The sequence below is a fragment of the Ascaphus truei genome, chromosome 3, assembly GCF_040206685.1.
Source record: "Ascaphus truei isolate aAscTru1 chromosome 3, aAscTru1.hap1, whole genome shotgun sequence".
Taxonomy (NCBI): Eukaryota; Metazoa; Chordata; class Amphibia; order Anura; family Ascaphidae; genus Ascaphus; species Ascaphus truei.
In genome coordinates this window covers 250,246,869-250,263,444 of record NC_134485.1, presented here as the reverse complement: position 1 = coordinate 250,263,444, position 16,576 = coordinate 250,246,869, and the positions used below count along the sequence as shown (strand labels likewise).

Genomic DNA, 16,576 nt, shown 5'->3' with positions numbered 1-16,576 from the left:
TGAAACATTGCGATGTGTTCATAGGAATGGGAGCACCATGATGGAAAGAGTGGACAAAATGAAGTAGGAATATATTCTTTATTGTAGTATAATACAAATATTCTTAACCTTTAAACACTGAGACAAAACCAGAGACACTTCAAACATGTGACAGTGTCAGAGACGTCTAATTTGACACCGCAGATACAGTACATGGAATCTATTTCTAGGACAGTTAAGCTATTTTCCTGAGGAGCAGTCTGATTTGTGGACATTTCAGATGCTGCAATGTGTAGTCGTTATTACAGATTGTGGCTTCTGCATCGGGACAGGTTTTACATTTCTTTTAGAAGAAGTATTATTTCCATCTTGCAGTGTAATAAAAACACCACAAATGGAAAATTGCTGGCTCAAGAGAAAAACCTAAGAATCTGTGACAAAAAAAAAACTCCACTGTAGAGTAAATACTTGTGGGTACTTTTGCAAGCCTCAGGTCTGCAGTCCGATCTTTCTTCATTATCTCTCAGCATACAGTGTCTCGACCTTCTGGGTCTCAATGTGAGGATAGTTACTGGCTATGCAACGTGAAGCTGGTGTAAAAATACATGTCAAACATTAAACACTATTCTGTAACCGATCAGTTTGAAATGCATTTAAACATTTAGATATCTATCTTTCCTCCTTTCTCTCTTCTTCTCCCCCCACCCCCAGCAATGAAAGGTTTAATACAGCATTTCCACGAGAAGTAGTAATCACGACTTGTGATTGAACAGCAGCTTTCTGTTGAGACTAATGACTGCAGAAATAAAGCAATCTGACCCTATTAAGTCTTCTGTGATTATGTTGATTGAATCTCTCCGAGCTCCTGGGTGTTGCTTCTTCACCCACTGGTACAGTAATGGAAGTTTAGGCAGGGTCATTTTTCTCATGGATCCCATAGGGTGTTTCAGGATGTAAGCCAAGTTCTCTGTCAAATTGAGACCAGCCACAAAGAATCCACCTATGAAAAAATTGAGAGGCAACTATTTTTAAAAGATGCAACTGAAAGAGTAAATTGTGGCATGATAGAAACAACTTAATTAGGGACTTGTGTAATCTATTGCTTACAGCATATCAAAACATGCCCTAAAAGCAGTGTTTTCAATATGGTTTCCCAGGCATCCCTAAAATCCCTGTAATTCTCAGGTTATTTGACAATTATACCAAATATAAAAGAATTTACAATGCATCTGATCTCAGACGTGCTATTAGAGAGGGTTGGGGCTCCTTACAATGCATCTGATCTCAGACACGCTATCAGAGCGGGTTGGGGGTTAAGCATAATGTCAAAATCTAATTATTAACAAAAGGTTAAAAACACATTGCACTAAAAACTATGCCAACTAGCCCACAAACATTATTTGAATCAGCATTGCTACTTATTCAGTAACTCCTGAAAACTGCAGCATGCAGTTCTACGCAAGTGCCAAATTATTACTGTACATAGAAGATGTAGATCACCAAACTATACTTTATTTTTTAGATATTACGCTGTGTATTTGTTGCGTTAGTGGAATGTTTTCAGTTTACTCGCCCCTTCTTCCCATTCAATCATTCAAGTTAGTGAAGCGCAGAGTAACAGTGAACAACGGAGTAACATCTATTCACTTGCAACACAATGGAAGTGACTAGATTAAAACAGTGTTAAATCCAATGTGAGAGAACAGTCTACCAGAAATAATCTTCATATGGGAAAACTGCCCTTTATCAAATAGATTCACGCTCACTGAAGGAATTTATTTAAACCAGTATGGCCCAAATAAAAGAAAACCCTATATTGTTTCCATAGCAAAATAAGATCTTATATAGAAACAGCACAAGCACATGTGCATTATGCCATCTCTACAGGAGTTACCTGGCCGTCCTTTCTGTTTGTTCTTCTCCAGGTAGTGGATAAGTGCATGCGTGCTTGTGGTGTCTGCCCACCAGTATGGAATGGCTGGCCACAGACATTCATATTTAATTGCCATTATGTCTTCATAGGAGATGATAACTTGGTAACCCTGCTTCCACATGTTCCTCAGCGTAGGATTCTCCTGAAACCATCATCAGGTGGGAGGACACACGTTTTAATACAATTACTTCCCCCCCCCTCCCTCCCCAGAGTCCTGTAGTCTGACTCAATGTTCATATCTTGCCCCCCTGAACTTGTCTTGCTCTTTATTTTTTTTCTTCCTGTTTAGCATCTGGGGTTTCCATAATAGCCTTTAGACGGCACTGGGCTCCATTTTAAAACCTGGACACTCAATGTCAAATGCCTAACTCCTAAACGGAGCATCAGATTTAAAAAAAAAAAAAAAGGGACTGGGAAAGGCATGGAACTGTTGAAATACAAAATAAACAATCACAGATTAACGAGATTAAATGCTCCTGTGAATATGGTTTTCAACATTTAGACAGTGCCCTAAAAAGGGATCAAAGTGCGATCCACTGCATCGCGCCTGAGTAAGCGATATCTGCCATTAACTTTAAAGTGAGTCCCTTTTACCATGAACCTGATAACCCTGTCACTGATTATTAAGCTTCAGCTCCATTCCTCAAGTTGTACAATACCCAGGCCGAAAGCTGGTTACATGCAGGTACTGTATATACATACATGTCTGGGGCACAGTTTGAGACTGAAGATCCTTTCTATGCAGGAAATAAGATGTCTGTGAAGCTCGGGAGTCATTTCTTGTAGGTGCCTGCAAGCTAGGATGAGCACCTCCTTGGGATACGCCTGCAGCCAATTTAATATTTCCTTTAATGTTGCCTAAAGTAAAAAAAAAAAAAAAAAAAAAAATCGTGACTATGCTTGGCACAAGCAACATGTGAAGCAATCAAAATACAAAGCATTTCATTGCACACAGATAATGACAAAAGTAATGCATTTAAGTACACCTAAATCATACAAAACATGCATTTGCCTCATCATATTACAATGATAGTCTGCAAGTAGATTTAATAGTGTTAATGAACTCAAATTACCTAACAGGTTATACAAAATAATCAGCTTGGTGTACATATTACAAGTTTAATATGTACAGTAGGGATTAGAGAGTAATTTCTCACATTTATAAGCTTCACCAAGGTGTAACCTAAACCCAATACACCAATCTCCACTAGACTACGATGAATAACTCACATTAAAGCTTTTCCTGTCCCTATGGAATAGTGGTGAGTGGACACGTTTGTTTATTGTAGGATTACGGCACATATCTGTTGGTCAGTATGCCATTGTTACATTTCCTTACCTCTACAGTCACAGATGTGAACAACCCATGTACAAAGTAAAGAGCTGGAGATGAATCCCCAGGCCTGTGAGCGATACGCAGATCCAGATACCGTACGCCAGCGTCCAGCTGCTCTCTTATATTTAGCTCCTATCAAAAGCAGAGGATGGTGAATGATCTATAAGTAGTGCAAGGTGGGGAGGGGGGGACAGCAAGAGACTGGAAATGTAAAATACTCTTCACATACCCAGGAGAGAGCTGTGAATTAGTTGAGGCACATACTAAACGGTGATGTACCAACAAGTGGGGCAAAAATTACAGTATATGGGGCTTGTTGCTACTTGAAAACAAGACAGACCATTATATTTTAAGCTGACATTTCTTGGTTTTTAATTTTAAGCAGTGGTCATCCTATTTTAACATATCCATGATCTTCACTGAAGAGGTCAAGAACAGATGTGCTCTACCCATTGCAATGGTACCACAACAGATTGAGATCTCACTGTCATTTTCCATAGTGCTCAATAGCAATAACTGCATGTATAATGGGAGTATATCATTTTATACTACAGCCGACTGCGGGTGTTGCATAGTACTCGGCTATAAATCTTTCACAGTATTACATTTTTTTACATGGGAGCCAATACCATCCTTACAATAGCCCGCAAGACACCATAGTGATACTTTAAGGTAATACATTGTTGCAGTTAGCAAAATAAAAAAAGTTACCTGTGTTGTAGACCATTTTAAAATAATAGCGCGTGCAATGCAGGGTACGTACTGATCTAAGATCTGCAATAATTTGGGTGACTGAGGATCAACTGGAGATCTTTTGTCCAAACAGTAGGTCATAGTGTCGTGACTTCCTGAAAATGCAAGTAGAGCTTAGAGCACAGAACCTCCACCATGTGTAAAATGTACATTTGCATGTATGAAAGCAGCATTGTGGGCTATACAATGCTTTTGCAAACTAAGCTGTTGGAAGCACATAAATATTAGGTCGCTGGATGAGGTGAACAGATCTTGAGTTTAAAAAGATAGGCTGGACAGCAAGATCTACTTAATATATGGTCTCCAAAAATGAATGCATGAAATAGCCATCTACCAGAAACAAGCCTACCATATTTATATTAGGTTTATTATTGTACTAATAATCCAGAGGATGATATTAATATACCGGTAATAAAGCTGGTGACTGTCTCCATTATTTCTTTGCAGAAGAAGAGTTTTGTAGCACTAGTGTGCGTGCATCAGAGCCCAGCATTGCAAACAGCCATCCGGTGAAATTAAAATACATATTGCACTTTTAGGCTACAACCAAACTCCATATGAAAGGAAAAATATAAAATGGGTGAGAATTTTAAAGAGCTTCATAGGAGGGTTCGCTGTATGGTGTCCCTGTCAATGAGTAGAGAGTACTCTTACACCTATGTTTTAAAGTACAAATATTTTCTGATTTGAGATTCACAAACCTATAGAATTAAAACAATTAGAATGAAAACAAAACAAACAAAAAAAGACAAAATTTGTCCCATACAGGCCTTTCCATTCACTATTTATTAGTATTACATTTCAAATTTACCAAGCAGTGCAATTCCATAAAATTCCATAAAATTCAATCATTTGTCAATGCGTTTTTAAAAAGGCTGGAAACCACAGGTGGATCTAATGGTAAAGATTACGCAGGGATTTTTATATAATAACTCCACTTAGTACATATGGGCCATATGTTTAGCACAGTACTGGTAATCATCACTCTGATTATCAATTTTGGGTTTATTCCCCCCCCCCCCCCCCCCAATAACAGTGGCAAATATTAGATTCCCCAAAGATGTTTTTCAGATGCTTGGACACACTTTACATAGGAGGAGCACAAGTAAATATTCTGGGCGATTTCCCAAATGTGCAATAAAGGCAGGGTACTTCCATATAGTCCTTATTACATCCATTTTGAAATGACATTTGTGTTAATTAAGGAGTTGAACATAAATCTCACAGGATCTTGGATTAAAAAGATAATGAGACGGGCCTTTAAAACTTGATGGGACATGCGGATACAATGGTGTATTGAGGGTGTTCTGCCTTTAGCTTGCAAATGGGAGGTGTTTTTCTGGTTTTACATACCATGATCTTATAGCATGCCTGCAGTAAGGCAAATGGGAAATAACCCCACGCTACCTGGAATGGACAAGTTATAAAGTGGAACGTCCCACAGTTTGTCAGGCAGCCGGGACATCCAATCTTGCGTTTCCTCCCACTGGTTGTTAGGTTTGTGCAATGTGCTTTCCATTTCTGGTATGTTTATGCTCTGGAAAGCAAATAATGTGGATAATTAAAACAAAAAAAATGTTCTCTATTGTTACACAGTAGGTTTTTCTATTAGCAAAACTGCAACTATGTTAAGTGGAGAAGACTAGGGCACAATGGCACACACACACACACTTCACATTTAAGGTTATGGTGGGTAAAAAAAGTGACAAAAACCCTCCACAGTAAAGCATATAGCAACTGTAATTATGACTGTATGTTCATCTGCATGTCTTAGACAGGTCTGCAACCCTGTCTTTCACCATTATCACCCAGCACACAGCACTTCCACTGCAGTAAGGGATTCTGGGAAATGACATGCAAATGAGCACACAGTGCCACCCCCAGCCTTTGCTTAAAAGCTGTGCTTAAAGCAGCATGCATTGGCTTAAGGGTTGCTCTGTAATAGGAGCTTGAGATAAAAGGTGGCACTGTGAGCTCATTTGCATGTCATTTCCCAGAATCCCTTGCAAATGAACATACAGTAATATTTACAGTTGATATAGATATATACACACACACACACACACACACACACACACGTGTAAGGATATTAACCGCCCAATAGGCAAACGGCATCTCACGCATGCACCTGTCAGCACGTCCTGAACAGCAATAGTAGCTCCCTACCTATACCGAAGCTGTACACAAGTGGGAGACTAGTATAGAGCATGTTACAAATGCGTTATTTACATCAGTTATGCACGTATATGACGATTGCAGTACAGTACATGCATTGATAAGTGGAAAAAAGGGTAGTGCTTCACTTTAAGTACATTTTCGCTTTACATACATGCTCCGGTCCCATTGCGTCCCCGCCCATGTATTTCCCCCCCCCCCCCCAACACACACAAATAAGACCCCTTCCCCCCTTGGGGTCTTGGCAGGTGGTATAAGGGGGGCCTGGGGCATCTGGGCTTACCTGGGGCTCTTGGATGAGCCTGCTGGAGCAGCATGGCCAGCACAAGGCAGAGCCCAGCAGGCCCGCAGAGGCCCGGCAAAGAAGCTGGAGTAGGGAGGGACAGATGGGCGGGGCTGAGCAAAGGAGAGGGCTCTTCTGTCCTGCAGGAGGGAAGTGGCAGCCAGCAGAGGGGAGGACCCGGCAGCCAAGAAAGGGGAGGGCCGGGCTTGCTTGCGGAGAGTGTAGGGTTGCCGGCAGGGAGGCCGGGCCCCTTGACTGGCGGGCCTGAGACACCAGTACCAGGTGTCCCCACGTCAGCGGCCCTGTTGGGGCAGACTGTACTAGGTGCCTGGTGCAACAGAGGTTCCCATGCTGCAGGGAGCATGGCTATAGCCAGGTTTAAGTAGGGACCTGGGGCTGAGCCAACTCCACTCTTAGGCCAAGCTCACTCTGGCTACCTCATGACGTGGCGTGCCTCTGTCTGCTGGGCGATGTGTGCTCATCCCCAACAGACTGAATGACACGACTTGGAGGCGGGACTTCCATATCCTCCATCATCCATGTGTAGCGCACATGCCCCCACCCCCTGGGAGATATGGCAGCTTTGTGCGCGCGCTTTACTGTCTGTGGGCAGAGCTCCCAGAAAGTGAAGGGCGCTGGGCGTATCGTCCTCACGTACCTCATGGCCATTATGAGGATGTTCCAGTGTAACGTGGGGTCCCAATTCTGGCCTATTTGCCGTACGTTAGCAAAACCCGGAAGGGGCCTGAGGCAGTCAAGGACTTCGAGAGGTGGTGCCAGAGGGCACGTCCCCCACTGCGACTATGTGGCAGGGAGACTCATTGATTTCCAGGGCCCATTCGCGGACCTGTTGCTTGGAAGAGGAGAACATGGTATATCTCTCTAATTTGTACTACTGAGTCGGGCACCCCAGGTCTGAGATATCAGCAGCGCCTCCAAATGTAGCGCACTTTCCCCCAACCCCTGGGAGATATGGCGGCTACTGTATGTGTGCGCGCATTACCTGTGGCTCACAGGGGGCCTGAGCCTCTGCTGCTGGAAGCCTAGGATGTGCCTGATCCCTCTGGTGACAGCACCTCCACCTGTGAGGGATCCTACTATGTTGGATAACCCCATCACAGGACCCAATCCAATGATACACACACACCGATAAAAATAACAGTTTACTGTACAGTATGCATGAGAAAGGACAACACTAACGTCCCCACCAACTAGGTCGCGCACGGCCGTAACTCCACAATGCCCTAAAACTCAGTGTCCACACCTGATGGGATATCCCCCAAAGTACGGAGGGGCCTTTAGACCACCCTGGTGTCCACAAGAAGCAACCCACCCAATGTGTGAAACAGCGCTGCCTACAACTAACAAGTGTAAAGTTGGTGCACTTGTTGATACCTGCCGGGTACTCCAGCACCCGGTAACGCAGACTGTAGACAAAGGGACCGTCCAATTTTGCAGGGGAATGCTGCAGCCCTATGAGCTGTGAGGTGTCATGTGTTTCCCAGCCCCTGGGGAGTTGTAGTTCCCCATGCGAAGCTATATAGTAATCCGCCGCTATTGATGAGCCTCTGGCAATGCGCTGGGACTACAAACATGGCCACCGAGCTCTTCTGCGCATGCACACCATCTCGCGCATACGCAGCCGCACTGAAGATGGCGACCTGCAAAGGGAGCTGCCGGGAGCCTCCGGCGACTCAGTCGCCTGCTGCAACCTCCCTGCACCTCCGCAGCCACATCGGGCGGTAGGGAACCACGGGGATGCCCAAAGGGGAGACCTGGCCACACAATTTTAAAAGAAACAAAAAAGTGTGTGTGTAATTTCATTGGCTGGCGAAGTACACGTGGCACTGCTGCAGCATGAAATTACAATTTGAGTTGTCTTCCTCAAGTGCAGCAGCGTCAACGCTGTACTTTGCTGCCAGGAGTCATTTGTAGTTTGAACACTGCCCATCACAAACATCCGAGTGCCGAACGTGCGCGCGCACATACATCGCGTAGCAGGCAGAGTGAGCGGGGCCTTATCTAGGGTTAAGTTGGGTCCCGGGAGGAAGTGCAGGCAGAGGAGGAACTTCTGCAAGAGGGACAAGCAGAAAACCTGTCCTGTTACGCTGTGTCTGCTGACAATAAAGCAAGCAACAAAGAACAAAAATGCCCAAAGCTACTTCCATTGTGACAAAAAGGTAAAGGTTGGGGTTTCTCAGAGCTTGTTGGGAATCTGTGTATTTTGCTAATAAAGCAAGCATCCTGTTTTAAAATTTCCTGGCGCCCTTTTCTACTAGTGCCTAGGCCCGGATCCACATGAGACCAAAAGATTAAACTGACTGAGCTACACTATGCTGAAGCAGGTAGAAATCCTGTTTGCAGTGCGAGAGAGACCGATTGTGTGTACACCACATCTTCTGCAGCCGGGTGGGGGTAAGCATATAGAGATATAGATATATATCTATATATACACGTTTCCCCTACCCTATGGGAGATGTGGCGGCTACTGGGTGTGTTTGGTGCTTTACGCCTGAACCTCCGCTGCTGGGAGCCCGGTATGTACCCGATTCGTCTGGTGACAGCGCCTCCACCTGTGAAGGATCCTAGCACTGCTGGATACCCACATACAATATAGGCCTCGCACGGTTGTAACCCCACAGTGCCCTCCAACCGTTATGTCCACACCCTGATGGGATTCCCCCAAAGTACTGAGGTGCCCCTGGGCACCCAACCTCCATGGTGACCACAAGAGCCAATCCACCCAATGTGTGCGACAGTGCTGCCCACAGTAACTGAAAGTGCACGTTGTGAGGTACCTGCCCAGGTGCTCCAGCACCTGGGTATGGCCAAGAAGCAAAAGTGATCTGCTGATCCAGCGACGTCGTCGTCAGCAAAGCCTCCGCGTGGGGTGGGTTCCAGCTGGATGGTCCCACCATGAAGAGAGAGTCTCTATTGGTGTGGTGGTCTGGTCCCATGCTGTGAGTAATGGCTGCCGGCGCTATTGCATGCGTGCCTCTGTAATGGCCAGCGCATGCGCAATCTCGCACTGCGCATGCATAACAACATGACGGTGCCCTACTAAGGCTTTGTCCCCGCTGGCGCCGAGTTTGCTCATGCTTGGAGAGCTCTCCAAGCATGAGCGCGGGTTGACCTTTAAAATTTCACAAGCACTCGCGGGGAGGGGAGGGAGGCGGCAGGGGGGACGATGCAGGGGAAGCTGAGCGCTCTAGAGTATAAAATGTTTTGGTTTATCTAAGCGCAGAGCACCGGTGAGCGTGTGTGCACACGCATATGTGCGCATCACGTGAGCGGGGACTTGCATATATATTTATATGCAAATCACCTCGCCAAGCACCGCCCGCTCAGCGCTAGCTGGGACGCAGCCTTAGAGAGCCTCTGGCGACTCTTCATACCCCCCTGCAGCCTCCCGGACATGCCACACTCTCCCCGGCCGAAGCGGAGCCCAAGGGGAACGTGGCTGGCCACACACACGGTTATTTAAAAACAACAACATTGTGGAGCTCCATAATACATGACAAAAGTCTTGAAATGGAGACGGAGTCCAAACAAGAGCCAAAACTTGAATGAAAACATTTGAGGGGCTGGGGGTTCCTTCTTTTGCAAAACACAACTTACTAAATCTGCTACTGTTTCCCCCCAAGAAAAAAAATAAAGGGCACTTAAAAGCTGCAATGCTCTGGAAATGAACACCACATTAAATTGTACAATGTATTGGGGTATTCAACTCGTTTTCCAAAGAACCAAATAATTTTTATTTATTTTTAAAGTGACAAGTAGAAGGGCCAGAATCATACAGCAACGTCACTTTATACACAACAACAACGCGTCTGTACCATGTAAGGGTGTGTGTGCAACGTCACTTTATACACAACAACAACGCGTCTGTACCATGTAAGGGTGTGTGTGTGTGTGTGTGTGTGTGTGTGTGTGTGTGTGTGTGTGTGTGTAAAAATGCACTTATCTGCCTGACTAACTACAGCGAGATTACTGTATCAGAAGCAGACAGTCAACAAGTGGGGCTCACTAGTGTTTCAATGGACTGTTACCAACCCATCACCCCCTTCAGAAATAATAGAAACATTTTGCCAACACAACTAATAAACAATAAAAAAGGTTAACTCACCCGAACAATGTGCACGGCTGCCAGTCATGCAGAAACCCCCAGCAGTTTGCCCTTGAGGTCACACATTTATTTAGCAATCACTGAGAAGTTTAGCTCAGGTTTGATCTCAACACAAAGATATTACCAGCTGGAGACTGCCTAACAAATCACTTCTTGTTTGTCACATGTGAACAGGATCCTTAAAAAAAAAAAAAAATGCTCTACATTCCTTAATCTACCAATTTGTATATAAATACATTCAGGTGCTGATAAAGCCAACCTACCGCTGCAGGGATTGGACACAAAACAGTACACTCCCCTCTCTCTTGTGGGTGTATGTGATGTGAGTGATGGCCTGAACCTCATGTCTGTCACAGGCTATAGTGCACACACTCATGAGACGCAAACAGTAGCCACGCGGTGCAGTCTGTGATCCCTGCAGCAAGAGGGAAGGAGGAAGGGAGAGGCTACTCTTGTCTGCGTTGCACCCTTCAGTGCTGGGGAGGGAGAATACCTCTAGAAGAGGGTTAACTCTGTCAGTACTGGAGAGTCATGAATGCATTACGACGGGTAATGATACAGTAAAGGTGCAGTCCCTCCTAGGACAAAATAAACTAATCAAAGTGGCATGTGATGTTTAACAAATGTCAGTCGCTTACATTTCACTTATTAATCATATAAATCTGTAATTTGAAATACATTTTCTAGATACCTGTAAATGCTTTGGAGTGTTTTTATAGACTTTACCTAATCTCTTGTGATACTGTGTGTGTAGGCAATTTGGTCATCGTGTGTGTGTGTGTGTGTGTGTGTGTGTGTGTGTGTGTGTGTGTGTGTGTGTGTGTGTGTGTGTGTGTGTGTGTGTGTGTGTGTGTGTGTGTGTGTGTGTGTGTGTGTAGCGCGCACAGTTGCGAATATATATATATATATATATATATATATCTAATTATATGGACCCAAAGATGAGGTTATAGTAAACAAACTTTTGAAAACCTCATTGGTTACTTCTTCAAGTGTACACCAATTATATGAAAGCTACCAGGTTTTTATTGCTCTCTATACTATAATTGTATCTATGAAGAACCCGTGACAATGAACTACCAGTGCGAAACGCGCTGGAACTTTGGGTAATTGAGATGTAATTTCCGAGCCTTCTGGTCTCTGCGAGCGTCCCTCTGGTACCCCCATCTTGTCGCAGTCGTGGAGCGGCATTGTGGGTCACTCCACATACTATACGGACTGAACGGATCTGGAGTATGGACACTTACCCGTGCTCAATGCTTTTGAATGTGTTCTTGTCTATATTTGGAATATAACCTTTTTATACTTAACCTCGTGCACTTTTGTCTTTTAATTTATTTTACTGTTCATCTACGAAGAACCCTAATGTTGGTCCCCTAAAACTAATGAAATCTACAGATGTAGCCAGACATCTTCCCCGGAGCAGAAGGAGGAAAAGCAAAATGCTGCAGCTCTGGGGAAGGTAAAAGCCGACGACCGTCCGTGCTTTCTCATAGGATGCACACAGGAGTTCATTCCCGCTGTCGGGGGACCCTGCGTAGGGATGGGTGGATTTTTGGGGGGCAGATTGAATTTTTACAAATCCTCCAGCGGATTGCGGAAATCGCAGATATTGCTCTTACAATCCTCCATTGGACTGCAGAAATCCGCGGATTCTACTCTTAGAATCTTCCAACGGTTCGCGGAATCTGTGGCTTGGATCTAATGCCGGTGTTGGGATAATCCACATGGATTGAAACTGGAACAATCCGCAGACATATTATACACTGCGGAACGGATTTTGAATGAAACTAACGGGGAACGGATTTTGACAGTTTCGCTCATCTCTAATCCTGCGGTCTCGTTCCCGTGGCTTTCCTTGGCAGCGGTGAAAATTAATCTGGCTACATCTGTACAACAGGTTTGTATTTAACCAGCACTAATACGGCTACTAGAACTTTGAACTACAGGCCTAAAAAAATAACTTTTTTTTCTTGTCCCTTTTTTTTTTTACAGAGAAGAAGTGAAAACATGTGATTAAATCTTTCTAAAGAAATCAGTTTTTTGTTGTTGTTGCAACTTTAACTTTTGAGTGCCTTTGTGACATACCAGATACATCATGGCACGTGCTCTTTTTCTGGGGGCCGATGGGGGTGACTGCTCAGACAGAGATCCCCGCACTTCCGTTTCCAGCATCCGGGCACCAGTTATGTCGTTTGATCGCCTCAAAAGTGATCACTACCCGAAAGTGCTGGAGGTGGGGTGCTGTGCCCTTGGCACTACAGGTCTAAAACCATTACATCAGCTCCATTGCTGAGGGCCTATTCAGAAATGTGATAAGGCAGAGATTAGGGATGTAAAGTTCCTAGGCTTCAGGTTACAATGTTTACAAAATATTTAAAGATGCTACTACTCGCTTGATTTTTCTTTCAAGGTGTAAGGTCAGTCAGCTAGATACATTCCATGAAACACTCAACACCCTCAATCCTGACGCTATCGCACTTAATAGATTATGGGCCTACGTGGGAACTGCATGAATAACTACATAAAGCAAGAAAACAATGTGGTTTTTTTAACCACTTTACTGCCACAGCGGCCAGGAATGCGTTGCTGTTGTGATTCCATGGAACCTATTAAAAATGCACCATGACTGTTATCTCACCTTCATTGTCTCGTGTATGTAAAAAAATACTATTGAAAAAACCTTTGAATACTTACCTCAGTGTGTTTTTGTTTTTATTCGTTTGTGTTCACAATTTGCCCTTTTTCCCCAACAACAATGGCAAGCTTTGCAAACAAACTTTGACAAGCATTCAAATGTAAACTTTGCCATTTGCTGCCGTTTTTGTGAAATTTTAATATATTTTTTTTTGCAAAAAATGTTGCATTTAAGAACAGAACGCAAAAAAAGGCATAAAACTAATTTGAGAACGGAAGCACATTTCTACTGCTATTGTATGATAACTAGCTTTGTGTAAAGATTATCTGCTACAGATGTACTTCCCAAGATGTCTTTTCTTTTCATTTGCTTTGTTGTATTGATAGGCACTTCCTGCTTGTTAACAATATTGGTTTCTGCAAAGGGCACATTTTCTGTATGTGAAGCTGCAAAGAAAACTCACAGACACAGAACCACAGCACCAATATCAGGATCCACAATATGCTGTCATTTGAGCTGCTGAGGGCATGATGCAGTAGCATCCCCTGACACCATTATTATAACCCAGTGGTGTTGCAAGAGAGTCAAAATGGCATCATGCCGTTTCAACCATTTTGTTTTATAATAGTAACATGGTGATATCCTATAGTTTTTATCTATTTTGAAAAAATATGTCGGTAAAAACAAAATAGTTAATGGAAAGGCAGCCTCCCTCCATTGTAGTTTTGTATAACAAGAACATTGTTAACGACTGCGTCCCATCCAGCACAACTTTTACATTTTTGTACTATTTTTCAACGTGGTGTCTTCCCAGTGGCGGTTTTCACATTTTGCCGTCCATAGGCACTTACATTTTGCCCGGGCCACCTCCTTCTGCAGCATCGCGGCGTCAAATGATGCCACAACGTCACGTAACGGCGCGTTTCCATGACAATGCAACGCAATGGCACGTTGTCATGGGAACGCGTTGCCATAACATCATTTGATGCCGCGATGTTACAGAAGGAGAAGGGCTGTGTGAAGGGGACGATAAGAGACCTTTACAGAGGCCCCGTGCACTCCCACGGAAATCAGTGGGGAAGAGAGCGGGGTCTCTCTATATGGAAAAAAAGCTGAAAATTTGATGCCCCTAAATGTTACCGCCAATCAAACCTAATGGGAGATCTGCCACTGTGACTTCTCCTAAAACAAGCAATATCTTATTAAACACGCAGTTGCTCCTAAGGCGGAAATGATGTAAGAGTGGTAGGGTTTATCTGGGTGATACAATATTGACAAACTAACATTCAACATGGAAGTTAAGGCTTTGGAGGGATCTCCTTTCTATTGTTGATCACCTTCGTGTGGTCTAGAGGGGTGGTTGGGACATTCTATTGATCATCAAAGAAACTAGAAAGGTGAAAAAGAGGATTACGTTTGTTTAAGGACACTAGTTAAATTGTTATTTTGTTTGCAATCTGGTTTTAGCACTGCTACAAGTAACATCTATAAATCCTATCATAGCCCATCATTTGAAGCACAGGTCATTGGAAAGTTAGGTGTAAAGGGATTGAACAGTTCATAGTTTACGCATAAGGCTCATCCAGGGATGGCCACAAATAGGTTAAGTTTTCATCTCAATAAAGTTAGATCTAGTTAATATATCATTTTTCTACTTATTCAATTCAGGATCATATTAGTTTATATGTTGATGACCTGACCTTGTAAAAATGATTATGTGATGTAATGATGCTTCCCTTCTTCATCCAGCGTAGCTATTTATTCATATATAGTTCTGTAACTTCCACCTACACAAACTTGCTAAACCTGTATTCAAAAAGGGTGGAACATGAAATTCACATAGGGATCGCAACATATTATTACTTGGTATAAATAATTACGTTATATTTTAGGCTAATTTTGCAGTTGTATAGCATCAACATACAATAGTCAATTGGTGCGTTCAGAGGCTGACTTTGTAATTAACACATTTTACATATTGATATTTCTTAAATGTGCCAGACAAAAATGGAGTGACCATGTTAATAGTAAAACCTGCAGAAAGCAGCAATCCGACCGTTTGTTTATTATTTGTTTTCAGTTTGGCACTTGGTGGACTGCTGACTACATAGTAATTGCTCTAAGAGCTCCCCATTGATAGGAAGATTCATTGTAAATCCCTTTCTTGGCTAAACAAAACTGCACTGCGGTCCAGTCATGAATGGTTAAACACTTGCAACATATAGTAAAATTTTCCAACCAGTAGGTTCAAGTTGTGTGTAATGTTTGATGATTCACATGAAAGGAACTTTCTGGCAGACATTTTATCCAAGACACTGAGGGCAAACATTACAAAATAATTTGTACCTGAACCTGGGGGCTCTACAGAAATCACTGGCGTGGTGTCACACAACGGGAAACCCCCTGATTCATATTCGATTAAACAATAATATAAAACACTTTGCCAGATCCAACAAAAGTGTGTTACACTTGATGTCTGACCGGAAGCACAGTACTTACTGTTTGCTGCCGTGCTGCTTTTTTCATTTCTACAAAAGAATCTCTGGGACATAACACCCGAGTCACCCCAAAGGCGTCTCCCTAAGAGAGACTCCACGGTATGCCTTCACTGTCCTGTCCACCAAACCAGTGTGGAACAGGTTTACAGCGTGACAAGAACCACATCAAAGACCACCTGGCGCCCATCAGCCCCTCCTCTCTGCATATCTGATCTGAAGTACTGTGTGCTGCTGCTTTGTTTTTTTATTTCTGCAAAAGAATCTCTGGGACATAACACCTGGATCGCCCCAAAGGCGGCAGCCAAAGGGTGTCGCCGTTCGCTAATGTTTGGTAATGTTACAGCTGCTCTATTACATCTGAAACTCACCAACCCTCTCATCCCCTGTTCTCAATGTTTCAACATACCCAGCCTATAGATTGTAAGCTCCATGAGGCAGGGCCGCTTCTAACTCATTGCCATCCTATCCTACCTCTTCTAACACAACTGTAACCTTGTCTGTAAACAAGGCCGCCAACAGGGGGGGGGGGGGACTGCCAGGGCGTCCCGGGCCCCGTGAGTCAGTGCCCGTTTAAAAAAAACAAAACGCAGTGTGGCTGCGGGGCACCCGGCACGGGTCTCCCTGACGGCAGCGCAGGAAGTCAGCGAGGCTAAGCTTCACCGCCCCCACAGCACCGCCAACCCCACAGCACCGCCAGAGCCCCCACAGCACCGCCAACCCCACAGTCACTGCAGCACCGCCAGAGCCCCCACAGCACCGCCAACCCCACAGGCACTGCAGCACCGCCAGAGCCCCCACAGCACCGCCAACCCCACAGCCACTGCAGCACCGCCAGAGCCCCCACAGCACCGCCAA

The 16,576-nt window shown here is 44.1% G+C and overlaps 1 protein-coding gene across 5 annotated transcripts; it reads right to left on the bottom strand.

Annotated features, from left to right (window-relative positions):
* Positions 1-91: 91 nt before the first annotated feature.
* PLCXD1 (phosphatidylinositol specific phospholipase C X domain containing 1) lies at positions 92-15,958 on the bottom strand. Of its 5 annotated transcripts, XM_075590601.1 has the most exons (9): positions 15,723-15,956; positions 14,924-15,029; positions 10,586-10,763; positions 5,409-5,538; positions 3,960-4,096; positions 3,252-3,380; positions 2,615-2,770; positions 1,874-2,054; positions 92-979 (listed from the first exon to the last, which is right to left on the bottom strand). In XM_075590601.1, the coding sequence occupies exons 4-9, from the start codon at positions 5,518-5,520 to the stop codon at positions 732-734; spliced, it is 963 nt and encodes a 320-aa protein (XP_075446716.1). In that variant the 5' UTR covers positions 5,521-5,538; positions 10,586-10,763; positions 14,924-15,029; positions 15,723-15,956; the 3' UTR covers positions 92-731. The 5 variants fall into 5 exon arrangements, with proteins under 5 accessions (XP_075446716.1, XP_075446717.1, XP_075446715.1 ...); XM_075590602.1 differs by lacking the exons at positions 14,924-15,029; positions 15,723-15,956 and adding an exon at positions 10,849-11,026; XM_075590600.1 differs by lacking the exons at positions 10,586-10,763; positions 14,924-15,029 and having other exon boundaries at positions 15,723-15,958.
* Positions 15,959-16,576: the final 618 nt, after the last annotated feature.